General features: G+C 37.2%; 1 protein-coding gene across 5 annotated transcripts in view; it reads right to left on the bottom strand.

The window, feature by feature from the left end:
• The window catches only part of NR2C1 (nuclear receptor subfamily 2 group C member 1), a 64,006-nt gene that overhangs the window by 17,479 nt on the left and 21,348 nt on the right, over positions 1-25,179 (bottom strand). For 4 of the 5 annotated variants that reach the window (XR_012764723.1, XM_075428082.1, XM_075428084.1 and 1 more), the window contains 9 exons: positions 24,542-24,649; positions 19,391-19,621; positions 15,642-15,723; positions 12,741-12,920; positions 10,255-10,402; positions 10,070-10,160; positions 8,620-8,804; positions 5,124-5,286; positions 3,028-3,149 (listed from right to left, as the gene is read on the bottom strand). Coding sequence is in view for 4 of the 5 variants with exons in the window: in XM_075428082.1 (XP_075284197.1) it covers positions 3,028-3,149; positions 5,124-5,286; positions 8,620-8,804; positions 10,070-10,160; positions 10,255-10,402; positions 12,741-12,920; positions 15,642-15,723; positions 19,391-19,621; positions 24,542-24,649 (1,310 nt within the window). In the remaining variant the exon portion in view is untranslated. The remainder of the gene's footprint in view (positions 1-3,027; positions 3,150-5,123; positions 5,287-8,619; positions 8,805-10,069; positions 10,161-10,254; positions 10,403-12,740; positions 12,921-15,641; positions 15,724-19,390; positions 19,622-24,541; positions 24,650-25,179) is intronic. The other variant, XM_075428085.1, reaches the window with a different exon arrangement.

Below are 25,179 nucleotides of genomic sequence, written 5' to 3'. Positions count from 1 at the left end.
AAGAAGTAATTTTTCTTTTAATGATCTAAGAGGAGACAGATTTCTATTACAAAAGCAAGCTGAAGTTACAGTAAATGACAACTGTCTGGGCATATTCCATCATGCTAGTTTTCTTAGGATTTACATTAATTTCTGAATAACATTTACATGCATGGACAAACAAAGTGTGCATTGTTCCTGTATTGTGGACGTGGAATAGACTCAAAGATGGGTTGGGTTTTTTTGGTGTTTGTTTTTTTTTTTTGTTTGTTTGTTTTGTTTGTTTTTTTTTGTTTTGTTTTTTTTTAATGTGAAATCTGGCAGGTTGGTATTATTTCTTATTTAAAAATACATGTGAAATGGAAGTGAGATCAAGTTCCTGAGCTTCCTGACTGCTATTTTTGTATCCCCTTAATGTCTGGAATAAGATTTGACATACAGACTTCAAAGTATAAATAGAATTCATAAGGATTTCTTTGCTGTGAGAATTAGTCCTTAAATAGTTTCATGTGTAGTCAATACTTTTTTTCCAAATGTTGAAGCTTAAAATTAGGTGCATCAACCTCTATTCAAGCACCTCCGTATTAGTAATCTAATCACAGAATTACAGAATCAACAAGCATCTCGAACTGGTAGAGCTTAACAAGAGCTCAGGACCTTAAAAAGGAAATCCTACCAGTGAGGAGTCCAATTCAGGTACCATGTTTCACATTTTTAGCCAGTAAATATAAATAATGGCAATTTTAAAAGAAGCACAAAGACCTATCACAGAAGAAAAAGCATATTAAAGCTAGGATTTCAACTACAGAAATACAATGGAATGGATTTTTTGCAAGAATGTTGATGTAATCTTCAAGAACATTTCTGATGATTTACTGCAATACTCCTATGCCAAACAACACATTAATGTAGACTTGTCCTGTGCTGGATTACAGAGTTTACCTAGGGCAGCATTTTTTACTGTGATCCAGTTCTCGTTATGGTAGACATGATACTATACATGCAGCTTCTACATGTATCTGTCACATCCCCATTCACCTCCTGTGAACAGGACTGTGCTGAGGAACAGTGAAAACAGGGCGTACTGGCTACTCAGCTGGTATTTGTGTAGAGAAATGGATCATCTAGAGCAACTTCATGGCTGATCCAACTTGGACCAGAACCCGCTGATCAAGCTTAAACAGCCTCAAAACACTAAGAGGCTGTAACCAGCTCGATGAACGTTTCAGTAGGAACCTCTCCTGCCTACAAAGATCCTTGCGCAGGAAGGAGAACTAAGCAACAACTTGGTATCATTAACTACATCCGTATGCCAAAGCCAACTATCTTGCTGGAACTAACAAAAACACTGCCTGAGGAGGAAGCACCTGGATACAATTATCTACCTTCCTTACGAAACCATTACTATGGTCTTGTTTTGGCTCGTCAGCTCCTCTCAATTACTCAGACCATGAATTTTCTCTTGATTTTAAAAGTGGAATGAGTCACCTTTCTAAAAGTCAAATTATAGTACATAATGTGCTCAAACTAAAAAAGCTGCATTAATGTCAAATAAATCTCCACTTGGAAAAAAGTATTTTAAGCTCTTCACAAGGAAAACTCTGTATTTATGTTAAACAGTGTTTAAATATACTGTTGCTTATGATCTTGACTGGGACTGTAAATGCTAGCACAGATGACTATTCAATACACACAGCCTACTCCTCCATTTTTTATTTAAACAGAAAAAGGTATTGGCAAGTAACATATTAAAAAAATACAGATTTTCTATAAGCATTTCTTGTTAAATCTTTTCGGAGAGACAGGTCTTCTGTACAACATTTTATTTTTAAAAAGCAATTCCCATTTGTTGCTAGAACACTAATTTGCAGTGTCTCTGCATTACAAAAACATTTAAAAATGTATAATGATATAATGTAGTATGTTAATTTGCTACATACTTTGAAATTCTGCAGGGCAACAATTTCTACTAAAATAAACCACCATATTTACCCGATTTTTTTTTACCCTTGCTATTGTTTAACTTTATAGAATTTTACTTTTTTCTTCTCCAAAACAGAGGCTTTAATTGCACACAATATAGCATCTTTCCTTAAAAAATGTAGAATCATTTGGCTTAAACATCTGAGTAAACACAAATGGGAATCACAGATCATCCTGCTTTTGACAGCCTTCCTGGAAAAGGGGACAATCCCTCAGTTTAAAAAGGAATTCTCTTTGCTGCCAGTCATACACGGTTTTGATACTGCATTAAAGAAAAACACTGTAGATGAAAACAGACAAGCATGATTTAGACTCCATTTGTGCCAGAGCTGATACAGTATCTTTGATTTGTTTGATGTGTCTTCATAAAATTACTTCTGAAAGTAACATAAATCACTGTTCACCATGCTGTTTTGAGATGCTTGCTCATTATGATTGGCAATGTACTTCTACATTTAGCTTAAGAGTTTTAAGCGACACACTGAATTCTGCTGGAAAAGCGAAAAGCCAGATGTTATACAAACTGTAAAAAGATTAATAAGAACTACTTTCTGGTTACAGCAACCACTTGTTCTTGGAAAATCCCCTGAAATTAAACAACTTCATCCTGCATGCTTGCTGAATCTAGCTAACCATTTTCTTCATATAGGTTATTAAAGGCAAAATTATTACTACTGATTCACCTATGAAGATAACAATACTTGGGGATCCAGACAGGCGTTTCTTTTTGGTGGTTGTCTGATAAGCATCTTCGTTTGGGATCTAGCTAATAAAAAATGATAGGAAGTCCTATTTACTAAAAATTTATTATAGAAGTAGCAGTGTGCAGGCATTTGATTGTTACAAATCTACTCCTTTTTCCTTCAAAACCCAACCAAAGTATCTGAACTGGACTGAAGTTGGGAGTAGTTTTGATTCCAAAAATTTATCTTCATGATGAAGATTTATAGAACAGTTTTAGTAAGTAGATTTATATTTTTGAATGTCCCTGAAGAAGACAGTGAAACTAAAAAACTAAAAAGTGCATATTCCCAACGTGAGTGAATAGAGTAGCTGAAGACTTACCCTAAAGCTTGGAAAGAAGGAATGGAACGTGCCCAGTGCATGGACAAGAAGAGCAACCTGGAGGCAGACTCACAGATATAGTGAACATTAAGATATTCAGGCATAGGAGAAGGCATGGTGAGCTGGCAAAAAAAACAAAAAAAAAGCGCAAGTCAGTTCTTTGACTTTCTTCATAAAAAAAACATGGTAAAAATTTCTTTTATGATAGATAATAAGCTACTAAGAATTTCTTTCCATGGTAGAGTTTCTTTCAAGTGAAAAAGTAAAACTGTTTTTGAAATAAACATCAGATAATCCCAAAATAAAATTGAATGACTGTTTTCTTTATTAGCCACAGTTACAAAACTCAACTTTTGAGACACTCTCAAAGAATAAAAATTTTAGAAGAATCACTAATTAGAATGAAGTAGATAAATATATTAAAAATACAAACACAGGGGCATCATTACTTTCTAAAGCTTCCCCCAGAGAAGTGGAGTAAGTGGCCTGAAAAATTAGAGGAGTTAACACAATTCCTGGGGAGGGTGTGTGTGGTAATTCTACTTCACAAAACATCTTGTTTTGTACTTTTAATTAATATTTTACAAATAAATACATCAAAAAATCTTTTGAAGTGTGAGTAAAATACCTCATATACAGCTGCTCCCAAGTGCTAAAAAGATAATCAATTTAATCAGCAAGGATCAGCTCTTCCTTTCTCAACCTACATGAGTAAAATCAGTGGCGTTCACTGCATATGTGAAAAAAGTGGGATTTGATGCAAAATTGCTAAATATAGTGTTATAGTTTTACCTTCAGAAATTAATGCTTATTAATATAATGGTATGGCTAACAATTAAAAAAAAACCCTGACATTTGCATTAGAGAGATGTTCATTTGAGTAATCAAAACGTGCTGATGAGAGGGTGTTGTGGTTTAACCCCAGCTGGCAAACAAGCACCACGCAGCCACTCGCTCACTCCCCTCCCAGCGGGATAGGGGGAGAGCATCAGAAGGGTAAAAGTAAGAAAACTCATGGGTTGAGATAAAACCAGTTTAATAATTTAATAAGTTGCAATGAATAGGAAAATTAAAAATAATAAAAATTAACAAAGAGAGAAATAAAACCCAAGAAAGACCAGCAATGCAAATGAAAACAACTGCTCTCCACCAACTGACTGATGACCAGCCAGTCCCCGAGCAGCGGCCCACTCACCAACCTCCCCTCTAGTTTTATTGCTGAGGATGACGCCGTTATGGTACGGGATATCCTTTTGGTCAGCTGGGCTCAACTGTCCCGGCTGTGTCCCCACCTAACTTCTTGTGCACCCCCAGCCTACGCGCGGGTGGGCAGGTGGTGTGAGAAGCAGAAAAGGCCCTGACTCTGAGAGAGCACTGCTCAGCAGTAACTAAGCATCCCTGTATTATTATTATCCAGCACAAATCCAAAACACAGCCCCTTACCAGTTACTGTGAAGAAAATTAACTCTATCCCAGCCAAAATCAGCACAGAGGGACAAAGTTTAATAAAATGCCTGGTACTGAAAAAGTTTTCAGATGAGGAAGCTTTTTGATTTGTCCATGAATAAGACGAAGAAAAATGGCTAAAAGAATTTCTGCAGACTTGTAAAATGAGATATAAAGCCAGAAAATACATGGCTCACTAAAAAAGAAACTGTCTTTTGCTTTAATGATTAAAATCAATCAGTATCACACTACAATAGGGTATATACACAAAGGAGAAATTGATAAATACACTTAAAGAGTCTCAAAATCCAATTGCAGATTGCATCAGATCCACCTGTTAACACGGGAGAATGTGGATGCTGACTCTCTGGTTCGTGCAAGTCTTGTCTACGTAAATCCTCTTGCATGGATTACCTAGTATTTTTAAGGTAATAAGCTATAAAATAAACAGTGCAGCTAAACCACTGAAGAGAGCTATAGGTTTTCCCAAACAAACAGTTAACCAGTGAACAAAAGCAGTGCATTCAGAAATGAACCTGAACAAATAGTTACTCTTCTAAGAAATTAAAAAGAAGATTTATCAGATCATTATTTTATATTCCTATGTTAAAATGGTTATAAATAGCCAACAGTAAAAAAACATTAAGTACCCTGAATGCTACATGTGCATCACTGAGTAGTGGCCCCTCTATCTCAACGATATTCATGCTTGTTTCCCCACCAATCAGCTGTACACCGGCTTCAACACTTTCTGAGTTCTGGCACGCTGCACTCTCTCCTGGATTTAATGCTTTTGCAAGAGTATCAAATGCCCTGTAAAAGAACAACAAACAAGCAAAAAGAAAATAAAATTTCATTTTGGAGACTGTTTTAGTTTAGGAGGAACCTGCACATGTCTGAATCCTGTATTTAGATGTCTGTTTCGAAGAACCAGATTTTGAAAATAAGTCAGTAGCGTGCTTCTCCTGACACTCGACTGAACAAAATCCCTGAAAAACTCCAACTTACAGTGGCCCTGAAACAAAAACTAGCAGCAGATCCTGTTCACACTAGTTACCAGCAAATTCACAGTTTTGACATACTGATTGTGCTGCTGAATCACAGTTTGCCTCTCAAGATCTCTTTAGGGATGTTTACTGAGAGCGCTGGCATGAGCGTTTTCAGCAGACGGTCATCAGACTGCTGCTAAAGCAACTCAATGCACGTATAAATTACAGAATTCTGCTGCTATGAAGCACAAACAGAATAAGCCTTTTTTTAAGTAATGAGTTGTGGTTAGGTTATCCAACTTGGATTTGAAAAGACCGTAAAAGAAAGCACTCTCATGCTTTCAGTACCATCCTTAGCATCCTTTGATGCGGGACAGTGACTCCTGTCACGTGCACAAACGTGACGGGGGAGATGTCAGGATAGGCACAGATATATTACTCATCATTTTGTTGCTTGATAACAGTTCTGTTTTTTTGTTCATAAATACACCTGAGAATCACAGCTGATATATCTTGATATACAGACTTGATCAATGCTTACAGACACATGACATATCCTGAGAGCAGTATCATTAGTATACAATATTGCATGAAAAACTTACACACTGAGGTCTGAAAACTTTACAGAAGCTGATTATCAGCTTGTATGTAGAGCTGATTCTCAATTTATAGAGACATGTTTATTACCACAGAATCTAAAATTACTGATTTTATGCCAAATTCTGGAGTAGACCTTTGCCACCTTCTCTTCCCCCACACTCCCTGGCTATCTATATTCATTAACGTGCTAAAAAAAAAAAAAAAAAAAATCTAAGTGTTTACTATGTTTGACATAACCATTTTACAACCAAAGAAACACAATAAAAGAGCTGGTGACACTGCCTCAGGCTCGCGATGGTAAATAAAATACTTTTTGGTCCTACACTACCCCATACACCTTCATCTGTACACATGAGGGTGACTGGGGCATGCACGAGTGGACTAAACAGATATACCTGGGATGTTTTCTCTCTCAGCTATAAGGCAAATAGGCATACAGGGAATGCATTCATGAGTAAACTAGAAGTTATGTTATCAGCCTCCTGATAGATCATCTGAGTTGCAGGTCCTGCGTAGCTCCTGGCAGCCTTGGGTAGAACAGGCAAACCCAGCGGCCCCGTGGCAGCTGCTGCTCAGGAAAAATAGGATCTCTACAGGGCTCTTTATGTAGCAGGGTCAGAAATGTAAGCGAGGAACAAGATCGCTCCTTTCCACGAAAGGTAAATGTCATAGGCATCCGCCACATCCTGTACTACTTCTAGTACAGGCTGAAGAGCGCTTTATAAATACGGTGGGCCGGTAAACTGGCCACTGACTTTGTTTCTAAGTTATTCTTCAATATCTGCTTCCAAAGAAATCTTCTCCCTCCTATCTCACAAATTGAGAGCAGCAAGCCCGCAGAAGCCAGTAGCAGCTTCGCTTCCTCATGGCTCAGCGTTGTGGGCCCTTTTCACACATGAAGGCCCAACATGAGTAATGACTGCAAGGTAAAACACCAAGGAAAAAAGAATCTAGAGCAAAGCTTGCCTGGAAGCTATGAAAACCTGGCCCACAAAGTGAGAAAAAGAGGTATAATCAACATTAAAATACATTGTATTGAGATCCCTTCCTGAAAACAACTTTTGTTCTCTTTTCGTCAGACCCAGTCACTAACAGATATATAGGACTGGTGCTAAACTGTAAAAAATGCACATAGATAACGAAGTCATTAAAGGACAAGGCACATAACATTACAATACAATAGCAGTGGAATGCTAGTAACAAAGTTGTACACTAAATTTGTGTCAGCAAAAGCGAAAGCTTAATTACTGTAGCTGCAAGCAATGGAATAGAATAAAATACACGAAAAACACGGATGGATAAAACTTGCTTCCTGAAATCCCTCAAACTCTTTTTCTTCAGTAAACATCTGCATCTGTTAGATCAAGCTGGCATAGGGCCTGGCAAGGAAATTAAAGATTTAGATAAAAATTTTAGTTTCTGCTTGGGTAACCACTTCCCTTTCCCAGGAATATTTAACTCGAAGCTCCCCACTGGAAATCCATTAGGTAACCGACTGGACAAGAGTTCGCACTGAGCTGAGTCGGAGCTCTTTCAAGCTCTCTGGCTGAGAGAACCTGGTGCCTTGTTATAGTCAGATTTTAAAAACTGAACAGAAACGCTGAAGTTGGCACAAGCAAGCATCTGAAAATTCCAGGAAATAAAGAAATGAAATATTATCATGCAACTTCATTACTACACCTTTTTTGAACAGCTGCAGTATTGAATGAAGTTTATCAGCACCAACAACCATACTATTTACACAGTATATTCTTATATTCTTTACCTAGGGAGACACAGCAAAGGCCAGAATTGGCACCTATATGAAGTCACGTTGACTTTCTAAGCAGCTTATAAAGAAAGGACCAGAACAAATACAATCTGCTTGCAACTATACAAAGCAGTAGAAACTATGGGGGAAATGATGCATTTCAGTCAGTACAAGCTACTTTGCTATCCACCAATCTTTTTGTCTTTGGTGGATTTACTCCACATACACATTTTCAAAACAGTATGTACAACGTAGATGGCATGTAAGGGAATACTGCTGGGACAGCTGTCAGAAGCTTGCATGAGATAACAACCAAGGAAGAACACGACTGTGATTGACCAAGTAAGTGAGCACGTACTACACAGAGTATTTTACACATATGCTCACCAAAATGGCTCAGTTAAAATCAGTGCAAGACACAGGTTTGTAAGATACTCAATGAATGTATTTGTACTGATGGTGAGAATTCTGTGAGTTCTCCTGTGTAGAAACAAAATCCTTTCCAAGCTTTCAAGGTGATTAATAGTTACAGGCATTAAACTACTTACACAGGCGAGATCTCTAAGAAACAGTTTTCTAGGATGATATAAAGTACTTGGGCTATAGTACAAGATCTAAGACATGTTAAGGACAACCAAAAGCCATGAGATTTACATTGAAATTCACTTTTAGTACAAACAACTGGAAGTATTTAATTCTCAGATGATTTCACTTGGAAGAATCTTAGAAGATTTCCCTTCTACATGAGCTTAGACTTATTTTTAATGCAGTTAAATGACCCATATTTTCAAGTGTAACATGCCTTACCTTGTAACATCACTACTAGCTTGTTCTTCTTGCTGGAGTTCAGATAATGATGCATCTCCATTACTTAAACTCTCAATCATAGATAGCTCTGTACTGCTTTGTGACATGTCTTTGCATTTACTGAGATTTGCTAATGAAGTCACCACGTTTGCCAGTGTACTTAAATCTCCCTGACATGCTTCAACCTAGGGGAAAAGTACAGTTTTTAATTCTCTTGTATTGGTAGCAGTTAACTTGCAGCAGGAGAATCTAACTTTTACACAAACGATGTGAATAGACCTATAAGAAAATTATTGTTTTCAGTAACTGAGTAATCATAATGCAGCAATTAGACACTGCACTGCTTCTTAAATATGAAACGTATAGACATTTACTTTTAAAGGTAACAGCCATCTATTTCTTTTAGAAAGAATGCTACGGATGGTAAGCAAGTGCAGAACAAGAATTTATTATCTCCACTGCATAAGATTATATTTTTAGCATCTTCCTTCCTCCCTCCTGTAAATGAGTCAGTAGTAACAGGGTAGAAGAGTATTTGGAAAGAAGGAATGGATAAAAGCAAGCAGAAAAAGAATTCTGCTGAAGCCTTTTTCGTTTTTATGTCTTTATTCAATGGCAAGGGAGCAACGTGATTCAGTAGTGACCAGCAACTCAGAGAGGCTCTAAGACATGTTTCCCACTCTGCCCCACAAAAAAAAAAAAAATCAATAAGGAAAGTGCATGATTGCAGACGAGTATGCTGCTGCTAATGCCAGCATGCTGCATGTCCTTTAGCTTGTGTTGTTGTACTCTACAAACAGAGCCAGAAAAGTGAAATGGAATAAACAACTTTTGATGAGGCCTTTTGCAGACAGAGCCAGCGAGGCAAAATGCATGAAAATGGTATGAGGTAATTTAATATCAGCTAGAAAAACACAAAAGCTTCCTACACTGCATGTGCAGGGAAGTTATCACATGGCTTTAGTGGATCAGTAAATGTAACAAAATGGAAACAAAGGAAAACCAGTTCAGAAATAAGATTGTTGCTGAGCTAGCTCTTAATAGCTTTGCAAAACATTAGCAGTTCAGGGGGAAAAAAACCTAACAGTATTTATGAAATACACTGTGATAACGCCACGTGAGGTTTTGCAAACATGTCACACTATTGGTACAAAAGAAATATCCAAGTGCTAGGATTGTCCAATATAAAGAAAAATAACGCAGCCCTTAAAGCTATCTAAAAACATGGAGGAAGGCATTTATTCTGTAGAGTTTTAAGCACTGGTTATGGAGAGTTAAAAGCATTCTTGTGAAGAGAAGGCATTTGCAACACTAGCTAATGTTGTAAAGGAGTGTTTTAAAAATGAATTTAACAAAACAGAAGTACAACAAAACAGAAACACCCTTCCCTCCTACATACACAATTACAGCAATCAACCCTACTTCATAAATCAGTCACATCATCATATACCTTATCTGGAGTCATCAGCACAGCAGGCTCACTTTTTATTGAGGACTGATGAATGTTAACAAACATTCCCGATTCCAGTAGACCTGTCGATCTGACACAAACCAGCACACATTTTAATTAATTTTAAAATTATTTCTTTTGTTTCAGGAAACAGAGATAGCTGCTTCTGAGTAGAATTTACATACCTTGCTGTTTCATTGTCTGTTACAAAAGTTGGAGTTGCAGCTAATGGACTACAGAGATCTTTCCGAATGTAGATCTTTTCTGTAGAAGCTGCACAGTTCGAAGATTTTTCTCTTGACACTTCAATAGGTTTCCTCTCACACTGCACAGCTAAAAAACCAGTATGCAACTATTAAGTACCAAACATATAGACACTTAATTTTTCAAGTTACAATTAAGGGAGAAATCCTGTTATTTTTAATTTGGATCTTTAAGTGGAGGCTTACACCTTCTCCTTCTCTCAGTTTCACTATGGGGAAAATATTTTCAGCAGGGCTTGTTGCGATAGGACAAGGAGTAATGGCTTTAAACTCAGGGAGGGTAGACTTAGACTAGATATAGGGAAGAACTTTTTTACCATGAGGGTGGTGAAACACTGGAACAGGTTGCCCAGAGAGGTAGTGGAGGCCCTATTCAAGGCCAGGTTGGACGGGGCTCTGAGCAACCTGGTCTAGCCAAAGATGTCCCTTCTCACTGCAGGGGGGTTGGGCTAGATGACCTCTAAAGGTCCCTTCCAACCCAAAGCATTCTATGATCCCACACTCTCAGCTAATTCGTAAAGGACTCATGGTACCATTTTCCATGGATCGTGTGTCTGGGTTGAACCCACATAACTTTATGCACTTGAAGAAGCGTCCCAAGTTAGGAGCTTGGACAATACAGAGGGAAAGGGACATTCACAAAGTTCAGTTCGGACCATTTAAGATCTGGGTGACATCCTGACCCACAATCACTGACTTCAAAGTAGAAGCAGATTTTTAATCTGAATAGTTCAGTGAAACTAGGGGGACTGAATGTGGACTTTAGCCTACAGATACATCACCTTGCTTTGTGGGCATTGGAGAACATTAAAATGGAACTTACAGTGTTATAAACTATCGGGAACACTCTAGCTCTATGGAATAAAGCCAGAAGAAAACAGCTTACAGTTTGATTTTAAACATTTAAGAAGAAAATTTAATTTCTGGAAAAATAACAGTACATAGCATTAATAATTAATTAATAAAAGGTATTTACAAAGAACAAATCTTTTAAAAACACGCAGTAAGTTGTTCTTCCACAATTTTAAAGTGCTGGAAGTCATTTTTAGACTGCACTAAGATCCTGAGAGAGAGTCACAAACCAGGCCTATATGTAATTTAAAACATGCATCAATTCACCAGCCTGATAAGCACTGGCTACTGGCTAGCAGAGCCTCTTTAATATTGTACTGCACAATACTACAATTGTACTGTAGAAGCTGTTTAAGCCTATAAAAAGAATCCTGAATGTTCATTATTTTAAAACACAAACGCAAACAGGAAAAAAACCTATTGTTTTTCTTCAATTATGCAGATTTGGAAAATGTGTAACTAAAGAAAAAAATTAAAAAGCTTTCAAGTTAGCAGCAGACTGTGATGATATTCGAATTTTTACAATGGTAAGTATCATAAACCAGAATGTCATATTATCATCAAGTATCGACAATGCCATTAAAGCCTGCCTGAAACCCACAAACAGTGCTTTGAAAGCGTGGGAGATAGAGGCAAAAGTTTTTTTATCTTCCTTTGCTAACCCTGTGCTCGCTAGCTGGATCTGAGTTTGCTGAGCAAGGGCCAATGCTTCTTTAAGGGACAAATAACCCCACTGAGGGAGCTACAGCACAAGATGGTGCTGAGTTTTCTTTCCTCTCCCCACTCCAGTGAGGAACGAGACTTCTTACCATTAAGCAATCCTCTCCTCTGCTCAGTATTGCCCCACGACCCAGAGATCCTTTTCCTGACTTCTGATCCCCAGCTCCAGCACTTTTGCTCTGCTCGAGAAGTCTTTTGTGGAGGGGGAAAGTACTGCCAACTGAACTAGACAGTAAAGGGGTAAAGACCCACTTCCCCCCTCAGCTTTTCCTCCCTTTCTGAATTCGTTTTCTCTGTGCTGGAAAAGCATTGCTGGCTTCTGCTGACAGAAGCAGGGCTGTAAGGACGGGAATGTCCACAGAGGTTCAAGAGGTTCAGCAAAATAGAGCTGTATGGCAGAGCGCAGAGCACAAGACTAATACTGTGAGTACAGCAACAGCCTGGCAGTATCAGGGCTGAAGAATTCATCTATGGCAGGATTTTCTGCACATTTAGTATTCCGATACTGCTGTGGTATTGAATCACTACATCCAATGTATGGAAATCTAAAAAGGGACTTGAAATCTGCAAGAATCAGTAAGAACTGAACTCTAGATTACTATGGATCTCCACCTTGCGAAAACTGTCTCTGCAGAGCTTTGCCAAGAGTGATCAGCAACAGCCAGCAACCCCAGTTGGGGAAAAAGCGATAAGGCGGCAGAAAGATTAGAAACATTCAGCAGCTTCATTTACACACAGAAAAACTGAACAATCTGTATTAATACAAAGCCTATCTTTTGTAGCACAAACATTAACACAGTTGCCACCTAAAATAATTTACACTTCTTGAGACTTACAATCTTGTTTCATCCCAAATGCGATGCATCTCTGCAGCCTACAGTACTGACATCGATTCCGGTGGTGCTTGTTAATGACACAGTCTTTTGTTCCTCGGCACGAATAAACTAAATTCTTCCGTATACTCCTTTTAAAGAATCCTTTGCATCCCTCACAAGTTACTGCTCCATAGTGACGCCCTAGTTGCAGGACAACATAATTCACAACATTAATTTTACACTGTAGTATTTTTTTTTTAGAGTTTCTATTTATTAAAAAAAAAAAGTATTTATTTTACGCAGAAAAAGAACACTTTTCCTCCCCACTGATCTTAAAATATGTTGTGGTTATAAAACAACATAAAAAAACAATGAAACAATTTTTCTAGTTCAAAGTACTTAAAGAGGACAAATTTTACAAACAGGCAAGTTGCTTATTAAATTCTTGCTGAATCTGTTGACAGCAGTGTTAAAAAAAAAGCTAAGAAAACAGGTTAGCAAGAACATAGAAGAAACTCTTTTAATTTATATATTCTTTAGCAATTTTTTTAAAATGTCCCCACAGTCAAGCCTTGCTATTGCTCATTACAAACTCGGCTGTCAACATTGTACGCATTAAATCTAATGGAACCATGGAAAGTGCATGCATGGCATTTGACTGCAGTAGGTAATCACTTCAAAGCTTTATTTTCACCTTTCAGTTTCCTAACAGGGTAACGATACATCCTTAAGTTCTTTCAGTAAAACTTCAATGACAGAACAATCTAAAATAGATAAATAATTTTTTTATAAAATCAGTTCTGTGAATTTTCTAATATGTAATACTAACATACAAAATATCTAGGATATAATACAGAAAAAGGTAGAGTTTAAAAATTATTTTTCAGAAGTAAACTGTTTTGATTCTGCTATAGCACAAGATACAAATGTTACTAAGAAGTACAGGTTTTGGTTAAGGCATACTTGCCAATTCCAACAATTTTCATTGTATGATCCTGAAGGAAAAAAAATTCCAAACCCGAAGATCACTGACAAACACTCAAAATACACACTGTGGAGGCACCAAGGCTGCTCTTTGAACTAAGTAGGGCATATTACAGAAATAAACCTCAAATATAAACTAATGAGAGGGAAAATATATTTTTAGATTCTTTCCTTAATCCTTACAAAACCTTTTTTAGATACATCAGTCTTGCCTGCCTGAAGTTTCCACAAATTCTGTTAGGTTTTCTAGATTCCTTTATCACAGCTGTATTACCACACTAGTAAAATGCGAAATTTATGAAAACTTATATTATCTTACAAGAATATCACGAAGAGCAACATTTTAACAGCAGCTAGATCGTGAATACTTCATTTCCATTCTGCAAAGTGCCTGGGATGCTTCTTCACCTGCTCTTTGATGTAGCTTCTTGGACTTCAGCCTGGGGGTGACTCCAAAGCAGTTTGCCTGACACTGCCTGTCACACCGGAGGCTCCCCAGGGAAACATGGCGCTCTCCCCAAATTCACTACCACTGCTCAATACCCCCAGGTAAGAACAGGAGGAATAGCTCCTGGGATCTCCAGCCTCTGAAGGAATACTCCAGCCCTCCACCAGGGAGCCAGAGGATTCTTGCCAGCTGGAGCAGACCATCCATCTTTGCCTTACGTTGGGCAGGAATTGCCTTCCAGATGGGTGAAGTCTGACATGTATTTAGAGCTCTAGGAACTGTATTTTTAATGCTAAACTTTACTGCAGTAGCAAAATTTTAGTTGTTTTTATTTTCTAGGAAATCCACTACCCATCCTGCTACTTTTCATGATGATACCCTAACACTAACTACTTCTTCCCCCTTGTCCCCCATCTTTGTACACTTTATCCACGTCGCTTCCCAAAAGGAGCATTTAACTGCAGCTGTCACATTTTTCTATTACTGGAGATCTACCATACAGACTTCACTGACAAACCATACGAATCTTCTAACCATTTCCCTACTTAGACTAATTTTAGCTAAGTAAGTAAAGAACAAAGTTAAACCTCTCATCTCTCTTACACCCCATTATCTTTTGTAACAAAGAAAGCACAAAGAAAAAGGAGCTTTCAGCTAAACCATACTGAGGAACAGCCCTTGCAGTTCTCTCTCTTTTTTAACAAAAAAGAAAAGACATCCTGTCAGTAATCCAGCTCTGACAGATCTGGAACACCTGATGGCAGGCACACATGCAAAGGGAATGTGGGAGAACGAATCCTCCTGTGCACTGCTCCCACTATACTTTCTTCCAGTCTCTTAATAACATTACATAAAATTCAGTGCATGAAACATTTTTCTTTTCTTACCTTAGCACTCTACTTTGGTGGCAATATATGAATACACTATTCTTAAGCTTATTTTTATTGGAATTATAATGCATTTTTACAATTTTATTAATTGTTCTTCAAATAACTGTCCTGCAGAAATCTCATGTTCACGCTTCTTTCATATACTTGCAAAGTCTCCCTTGCCTACTGGTTTAACATTTAAAAATTGCACAGGTTTCTTGCACATTTTAAGAGAACTTGACAACAGTAACACAATTCACTGTCTGACCTTATTTTAAGAAAAAAAACGTTCAATGTTGTTGCTTCAGTAATTTTATCAGCCAAGTTTTTATACTAGAAAAAAAAAAATGTATCAGCCTAAGAAAAAAAGGCAGAATTATCTAGCAGAAAACATTAAATTTATGATGTAAACCAGCAATTAATAAGCACTACCTAGGGACACTAAACTAACATTTAACATAATTCTCCACTGAAAGAGTAGTGTATCCTTTCTGTTTGTGCACGTGTGTATACATATACACCTAGATGCATGCAAACTGTAATGTAGCTTCAAAAGAATTTTAAACTGCATTTACAAAATTGCACCACCTTAAAAAAAAAAGGAAAGAAAAAAGCAAATACCTGATGCTTTGTCTCCACATACAACACACAGATCAAACACTTTATTTAGGCCCTGTTCATTGGGAGAGTTGTCTGTTAAAATCTGGAAAAAAGTGTGAATTTCATTTATTTCATTTTTCTTTTTCTCATCATCAAGAAAGATTAAAATAAATTTCATGCCTATGTTTCTACATAATAGGAGGTTTTCTTGACTGGATTTTACAGTCTTCATAGACTCAAAGTAGTCACCCGCCATGCCACCGTGCTCCTTTTCAGGATGGAACAAAAGTTTTACTTGTAATACTTCTGAAAAGAATTCAAGATTCCATTCATCTAAATACTACCTCTACAGAATGGACTGACATTTTGAAAAACATTTAGCATCTGCATACTTTTATCTTACCTTTCGTTCATTTTCATTTTTATATCCTAATGACTTGTTCATAGTACAAAGCATTAAACAGATGGAACAAAAAAAATCCCTTACAAAGGCTACTATATCTACAGTCAGATTTATTAACTCCCTTTTTTAGATTACACACAAATGGTGGACCTATACAAACTGTACTCTGGACACTGCCATTAAGTATCAAGCAGTATATAGTTTGGCTTTCAGTAACAGTTTGACATTATTAAGGTATTCTTGTCATGTCTCGTTCATTTACCTCTGGTACCTGCAAGGCTACATTAAGCACGTAATATGGGAACCCCAGCACTACAGGGAAGGCACTGCAGCGTTCCATTCGATCTTTAAAAACTCTGTCCCACCGTGACATAAATAAAGTATGGCAAAAACTCAATTTAAAAAAGGAACACACATAGCACAAGTAACAGCCAAACAGCACCTTGACAATTATGGAAAGTAGAAAAGAAAAAATGATTCTTCCCATTAAAAAGAGATTATCGTTTACAAGTTTTAAGAGTTTCTAACTTCTACTGTGTCTTAATGTGAAGTCAGACTCTCATTTTTCCTTTGCATATTCAGAACAGGACCTCTGATAAAAATAACTTGCCGAAAGAGAAAGTATCCTACCTTCTATAGAGAAAATTCAGAAATCACTTATTTTTGAAAGTTTAACAAGAATACTTCTTTCTAGTTAGCCTTTGTTAACAATACTGTCTCAGACATTCACCTATTAAGTTTTCTTTTAATACAACATCTTTTAAAGAAAAATAATACTGACGAGTTAAAAGAATATTGACCTTTCATTCCTTCCTAATTATTAACATTATGTATTTTCATTGTGATATAGAAAACATATATATAAAAAAATTCTAAGTCCTTCCATAAATGAAACCTGCACTGAAATGGGAACTTCAACATAAGGAAGGACTACAGAATTTGGCCCATGAGGAGATAAAAATTCTAGACTCAGAGAACTCATCAACTGGCCTTGAACGTGAAGAATAAAAATTGGTTACGAAGATGAAGAATCACTGAGGTGAAACAGATGATTGGCGAAAGGGGCCTTGCCAAATGAGTCAATGTAAAGACAAGATGCAATAAAGGAGAAGTTTTTTGCAGAGGAAATGAATGGGCATTTCAAGTGAAGGCTATAGAAGAACAACAAAATAAGGGAAATTGCAGATTAAAAGATCATTTAGGGCAGAAAACATGAAAGATTCCAAAGAGGATGCAGTTGAACAACAAATGAATGGTACTCTGTATTTAATCAACTTTAAGTGGGGGGAAAAAAATCTCTACTCAATACATATTAACTGACAACAGAAGAATCTAACTGAAGTGACAGAATACTCTGCTGTCTCTCAAACTAACCTATTTTGCCCAGACTGCACAACCAGAACCGGACATTTAAATTTTTGTCCAGACTTTCCCCACACCTGAATTTTGCTCTTTAAACAAGTGTGGCACACTTCTCATCTGTGGGTGTCAGGAGGATGGGGCCAAACTCTTTTCAGTGGTGCCCAGCGACAGGACAAGGGGCAATGGGCACAAACTGAAGCACAGGAAGTTCTGTCTGAACATGAGGAAGAACTTCTTCCCTCTGAGGGTGACAGAGCACTGGAACAGGCTGCCCAGGGAGGTTGTGGAGTCTCCCTCTCTGGAGATATTCAAGACCCGCCTGGACAAGGTCCTGTGCAGCCTGCTGTAGGTGACCCTGCTTCGGCAGGGGGGTTGGACTGGATGACCCACAGAGGCCCCTTCCAACCCCTACCATTCTGTGATTCCGTTATCTGGCTTATAATTTTGTTGAGGTTTGCTTAAAATACAAAATGTATGATACCACTAAACATGCTTAAATGCCTCTCAACAGGATTGACTTTCGTTACTGCTCCCCTATGCATAGCTATCAAATTCTTTTGAGCAAGAGCCCTGGATGTCCATTTGCAAAGATTTGTGAGTTTCAAAAAAAGACTTGTAATATATAATACAGATATATGCTTCAAGCTTGCACAACATGTCGGTACTGAATCAGAGTAGTGGACTGGCTCCCAGAAGAGCACAAACAAAAAACATCAGGAGTCTTCAGTTGAAAAGAGATTACTTCAAAAAGGATATGATAGTGATTTATAAAAACAATAGAATCCTTTACAGCTGTTTCTTATAATGCAAGAGACACCTAATTAAACAGTTCTTTCAGAAGATCAAATTAACTGAAGTATTCTTTGCACAACATACAATTACACTATAGGATATTATATAGACCAAAGCTGTTATGGTCTTTATAAATAACAAAAAAGATTGTTAAACTTTAGTGGCAGCTATCAGATACAACACTCTCACTGCCAGCTCCAAATCAGGAGGCTCCTCTAAACCATCAACCAATGGAACTGGAAGGATATGCTCAGAAGGATCATTACTGACTTGTCTAGTTTTTAGTATTTTTACTTAAGCAACTGTTTCTGGCCACCAGTGTAAGATACTGGACTAAATGGACTGTAGCTATCTTAACGTTGCCTGGCCTACCGCATTGATGTATTTTAACAGGAGCATAAGTGTACATGGGTAAACAATATGCAATAACTGGGTTTTAGCTGAAGTGCAGTAAGCTCCTACTTCATGCGAAGGAGCTCACATCTCCCAGGTCTTCTGTGCATGTTCTTCACACTGTTCACACCAGTGCCATCCCATCCTTGCCATGGGAGGATATGGGGCAGAAAGCTTGGAAGCTGGAGGACGAGGACTAAGGAAGCAGCACATGCAATCTGTATGGGAGCAAGGTGCACTGGGGACCAGTTTAGGGAGTTACAACCCTGACTAGTTACAGTATCACATTAGTAAACCCAAAACCTTTAGCGTTATTTTCCCGCTCCCACTGAGTAATGTACTTCCCTACTAAATAATCTCTTGGACATACTACCTTGGAGAACAATTCATATAGCTGAAAAGTAGTTACAACAGCGTACGAAAAGGAAAATAAGCAGAAGGAAATGTTAAGTGATAAAAGACAAATGAGAAAAGAATGTTTCCAACAATATATTAAATCAGACAGAGAGTCAATGAAACAGAAATAAAGAAGGACTGTTGGTAAGGCAGGAGCTGGAAATGACAATAAAAAAAGCAGTATTTTTCTAATCTCATGAGCCAGGGTATAAAAGCAATACATTTACCAAAAAAAAAAAAAAAGGGGGGGGGGGGGAGTTTTCTTCGGAATTTCTAAGTATTCATACTAAGTCCTAATGCAAGGTAAAGTATACTGTTAAAAAAAAAACTCAAAAAAGGAGAACCCAGACAGACATATTTGGAAATAAAACATCTCTTCTTATCCCATTTGAACCAAAATTATGAAATAAAGTGGATTATCTACCTGGATGTGTTGTGCAGATATATCAGGGGATGCAAAAAACAGTTGGTTGACACCTGCAGCATCTGAAGTTGCTAGGATAACTTTTCCTGGAGTGGAATCTTGTCTGGCAAGGATCACCTTGCTTGGGGTAGAGCCATCATGATTTGTTAAGATGAACTGCTTGCCTGCTGAGCTCTGATCAAGTGCTGTAACAATCTGAATCTTCTGGCCCGTCTGCTGATCTGTGACAATCTAATAATACATTTATCTCAAATTGTTATGGTAACTTCAGTTCACCTTTGGGGCCCAATCCGGGCACTTGCAGAAAACGGGAATTTTGCCTTTGGCATTTGTGAAGCAGGATCATCCTCCCCTCTGTCACACAAGCGTGACGTAAACTCAGGCGAAACCTTGGATTTTCACTGTATTTGAAACACACTTCAATCAAGGGTATTTGAAGTCAAAACCTGAATTCACACCCAAGTTTTCCAACTGACCCATGCTTTTACACCGCTACTGAAACCCCTGACAATTCTAGCACCCAGAATTCAAGGTACGCCTGTAGCTCAGCCCTAGGACCTGTCAGGTTATGAGAAATCTTAACTCTTGAACTCCCTGCATATCACATGCTTAGCACCTCACAGATTGGCTGCTTAAACAAGAAACTTAAATGTAGACTTCCAAACGAAAAAAGTAAGCATCAAACAGCAAGAAAAGCAATAATCTTGCTGCACTTGTATATACATTTTAGGCTTCATTTTTAGGGAGGGGGGTGGGTGGGCTTTTTTTTTTAACTTACATATTCCTAAATAAATTCAATAAACCAGAATCTCCCTCCTTGCCATTTTTTTTAACAGGAAAAAACTTATTTTCATGTTTCACTTCATAATCAAGAACAGACCTACGTACTGGTTTTCCTATTTTATTCCCATTTTTCAACGACAAATACAGCAGAACTTTATTAAACAATCCTCCACTGAACTCCATTTTTTGCCAACATTGTTAGAAGATTATAATCCTCAGAGAAAATAATCAAGATTCCATATATCTTCCATTATAAATCTCACTTTCAGTCACTTCCTGCCTTTCTCCATCAAAATGCCTTTACAGAAAACTACTTGGTTTATTCTGGAGACTGAGGAGAATCACCCCACAAAGACTTTCCTGAAAACTATTTCTGAATTACAGATCAATAAAATAGGTCCTATTAATTTTTTTTTTTTTTACTTACAACCATTTATGTCCATCTATCCATCCCTAATATTTATATGGTCCTTATTACTGATGAAATTATTTATTTCATGATCTAACACTTAATATAATTAGTTTCATCTAATTACAGCAGCAATATTAATTATATTTTTTAGGTGGAGAACAGGGGCACAAAGAAACTGAATGAGGCATAATTTCACACAAGTCTATCGACTTTGCCATTGCACCTTCACAACTAGCTTATTACTATATCTAAATATTCAATATATTTAAATTTGTTTCAAAAACCTGTGTACAGCTCACATTTTTAAAAGATAAGCAGCGAGATATAAATTATTGAGTACCTAATTTCAGCAGAAATAAACCTATATTGCCACTTACAAATATTCAGAAATTTTGCATTGCAAAATACACAAAAGGAATCTCTTTCCTTCAGGTGGCCTTTTGCTATTAACATTTTAATGGCTCAAATTTCAATTTCTTTCGCTGCAAAACACAATTAAAAGCTTATTTAAGAGAGCAGTCCAGGTAAGATGATAAAATTCCAGAGGCTAAAGATATAAGAAAAGAACATAAATTATTATGAGATTTGAGGAGTAGGGTGGGAAGACAATGCAAAAACCCCACAATAGTTATCAACATGATTAATACAGGGTTTTCCATTCAGTTTTCTCAGGTATCCACATGTCCGGGACAACAAATGACCATTGCAGTCCCTTCTTTCTCCTTTCAGTTCCTTTATGTTGGTTCTATATTCTTCAGAAGGCAAACTTCTTGCCCTTTTAATTCCCTTCTTCGGTTAGCTTTCTCCTTCCATTCAGTTTTTCTTCATTTATACAAACTTTATTTCTCCTGTGTCATTCATGGCTATTTTCAAAGTAGCTGATGTTCCCTTCCCCTTCTCTCCGAACACATCTACTTTATTGGGATTAGGAGAAATCCAATGCACGTTATCCGCAACAGGGTGCATACATGTACAAAAGCCAAACACTCTGTGCTGTTTTTTGAATTTCCAGACATGCTCTTTGAAAGATACTCTTATCTAAAATCTGTCTTCCTATTAAAACTTAAAAGTGAAAATCTGTGTACATCAAGAAAAGGCATATATTTTATCTAGTTCGGTTTATACAAAGTGTAGTAGAAAACCAATTCAAAAGCCAGCATGTCCCAAACAGTGAAGATACAAATTTGAACTAAAGTTGAAATTATTTTTTGGATATATATGCTAAATTATCTGCTTTCATATTATAGTCCAGCTTTGCATTTTTAAAAGGTATATACTTGTAGAAAAATATGACAGGATGGTAGGCAGAAGAACCACCGCTACTTCACACAATTCACTTCAACCCGTTTTAAAAAATAGCATCCCAGTTCTTCAGGTGGCTTCCTGCAGTTCTCAGGGGATGCCCATGTAGTTTTCACTGCATTATACAGTAGGTATAGCGTTATGTTAATGTCCATAAAAAGCTATTCCATCTGCACAAATGGTTTCTGCAGCTGTCAAGCATTTGACAGTTGACAGAAGCGTAAGAGAAAGCAGTTTAAACAATTAAGCACAGTCTGTCTGCAGCTGACCTCTTATGGCCATATACCTGCAAAAACTCCACCTAAATCACAGTGGGACTCTGAAAGTGGAGCAGTCCACCAAAGCACAACAAGTGGCAGTACCTAAACATTGAGATAAGAGGAAAAAAAATAATCAGAAGAAAAAGACAACCACGTATCTTCTCAAGGGAATCCAGCAGGGCCCAGTGACAACACATTATGTTTCTTAATAATCTGAAACTCGTTATCGCTGAAGGGATAATGTTCTAAACCAGGAACATATTAATTCAGGATTGTCTGCTTAAAAAATACTTCACCCATATATTTCATGGAAGCACCCTGATGATAATGGAGGACAGCATTTTCCTTTATTGCTTTTAAGGCTTGTCCATTAATAAGTTTTAACCTCCATTTGAACATCATTTTGATAAATAAAATACCTCAAAAATTCTGTGTTCCTATTTTAGAAAAAAAAAGTGTCTGAACAGAGGACTAATCCGCCTGTTTATAACAGAGCTGGTTTTGAACAGAAATGTCTGTTTAACAACAAATGTGACATTTAACTTTTATCCTAGAGAAACGTTAGCATTCCCTGAAAAGGGTGACTAATGAAACATATTTTAAAGAACATTTTACTGAGGATTTTGTATTTCAAGATTTGAGATATTACTTATGTGTATTTAACCACAATAAAACAAAGAAAAAAATACTGAATGAAAATAGAAACTCAAAATGAATCAATTTAACAGTGATTTTGAACATTTCACTGAGATCTATTTGTTCCTATAAACTATTTTACTCTTCACATAAATTCTGCTTTGAGGAAAGTTTTCACCACTAAGTTCTTTCTCCTATCTAATTTCTTATTATTTATGTTGGTGACATGTTTGTAGATGCCTGCTGCAGGAAGGATGCCATTTGACTAAGCGTTGCTCCACACATATCAAGAGGTAACCACCGCCCCAAAGCGCCTTCCATCCATTTTGAAGCAAGAATCAATGAGCATGGTGATAAAAGGGACAAAGTAGCTGGGTTAGAAACAAGTGACCTTCCAGCTACATGAGACAATGAAAAACTATACAAAGGTCCCTACCCCTAGAAATACAATTCTTCTACGTTCATGATATTTACAGTAACTAGAGTGCCTAACCAAAAATAGTTCTCCCCCCAAAAAAGCTGACCTAGAAGGCTTAGAAGTCTGCCACTGGCTGTGAACCAACAGAACTGTCCTGCTGTTCAACAATAAAGGCTCATGGGTTTATGTGTCATCGTCCCACATTCAAACTCTGACACTGAAATTACATTAAACGGCTTCACACTACAGGGACACTATAGCATATAGGTATTGACAATGAAAACAAAGGATAAAGAGACAGTGATTAACACAAATTAGTTAATAAAAGGTACAGGTGTACACAAAGCATGGAAAAGGAGTGGAGGCAGCTGAAAGAAAAAAGATCGACTGGATACATAAGCCTGGTGCCATGACTACAGCACAGGTAGGGGGTGACACAACAGAACAAAAGATCGTGCATGGCAGGCAGTTGTAAAGAGCCTCGGAAGGTTGAAAGTTTGAATGCAACGCACCGAAATAGGAAAAAACAGAGGAAAATGCTGAAGAGTGAAGCCAGCGAAAGAAAAAGCAGCCAAGATTATACTAGCAGCTGGCTCGCTTAAATGAGTGTTTTTGTATGCAACAACATATATCTGACAGTATTTGTAAAATTTATTCTGCAGTTGCTATTTTTCTCTAGAATTAAATTTAAAAATAAAATGTTTGCAAAGACTTGCATTGACTTTTAAGGGATAAAATATAAAATTCCATTCCCCAAATCCTCCTAATCTCCACATACACATATCTACGTTGATTTAACTACCTACATTGCCAAAAACTTCATACCCTCACTTGAATTGGCAATTATTACCCGGCCAAGCTACGAATTAGCATACTGGCACATGTAACACTGGTTGAGACAATCAAAAACCAGGATCGTTCTCAGACAATATGTTGCCTTGCACTTTTTCATGACTTGTGTCAATGATACAATGCAGTATTTCCCTCCCTCCCTGCTTCAAAATGTAGAAATGTTCCAACAACTTTGTTGAATTACCAAATCTAAATACTATTCAGCTTTTAAAGAGCAATGTCATTACAGTATTGGGAAGAGTCTTTTTCTGTTCAGTAGTTATAATTCTTTGTAATCGTAAAATTCTTAGGCAGAAAAAAAGAAAAAAAAAAAGGAAGCATTGGAATTATGTTGTATTCCCATCTATACAGAAAAGATCTCTGCCATCCAGAGCTGAATATTTACATACAATGAAATAATGTGACACAAATAAAAAAGAACCATATGTGAAAACAGACAGAAATAAATAGTTCATCTCTGCTTTTAAAATATATCAGATGAAGCATACCTGTATACGTTGTGGTAGAGAGAGGCCTGAATCTGCAGGGACAATCTGTATTCGTTGTGCTGTCCCATCCATTAGTGTTTGTCTAAGAGCTCCCTGGGAATGGGTAATCTAGAAAGAAGAAACAAATGTAATGGATTGACAGTGGATAAGGATGGATACACTACATTAATGAATGAAACCTTAAGGTTTCACCAACTTCTGATTTCTCTGCACAAGGCTATGGAAAGTCTGAAACACTTACTGTACAAGGACTGCAAATGCTTGTAATCTAATTTAATAGCTTAATTTTGCTAGTTGGAAAATTCTGTTTGTTTCACTGTTTTAAACACATTTTTAAATACTTTCCAAACTGAAATTCAGAAACACATTAAGTAAAACAATTCATCATTGACAAGTCCATGTGAATCAATCAGACTGAATATTTATTACTGTTGATGTTCATGAGACACAGTACCTCTCACGACAGCTGTGGTACAGGTACACTAAAATACTTATACCTTAATGGCTTACTTAAAGTGACAAAAGAATTTCTGGAGTGGAAACACAGCAATTAGCCTTTTCTGTTCTGTTTTTCCTGTTAAAGCAGCAAAAACAGAGCAACAGAATTCTATACCAGGGAACTACCAAGAACATCAGAG

The sequence above is a fragment of the Opisthocomus hoazin genome, chromosome 8, assembly GCF_030867145.1.
Source record: "Opisthocomus hoazin isolate bOpiHoa1 chromosome 8, bOpiHoa1.hap1, whole genome shotgun sequence".
Lineage (NCBI taxonomy): Eukaryota > Metazoa > Chordata > Aves > Opisthocomiformes > Opisthocomidae > Opisthocomus > Opisthocomus hoazin.
This window is presented reverse-complemented; position numbering and strand designations above follow the sequence as displayed.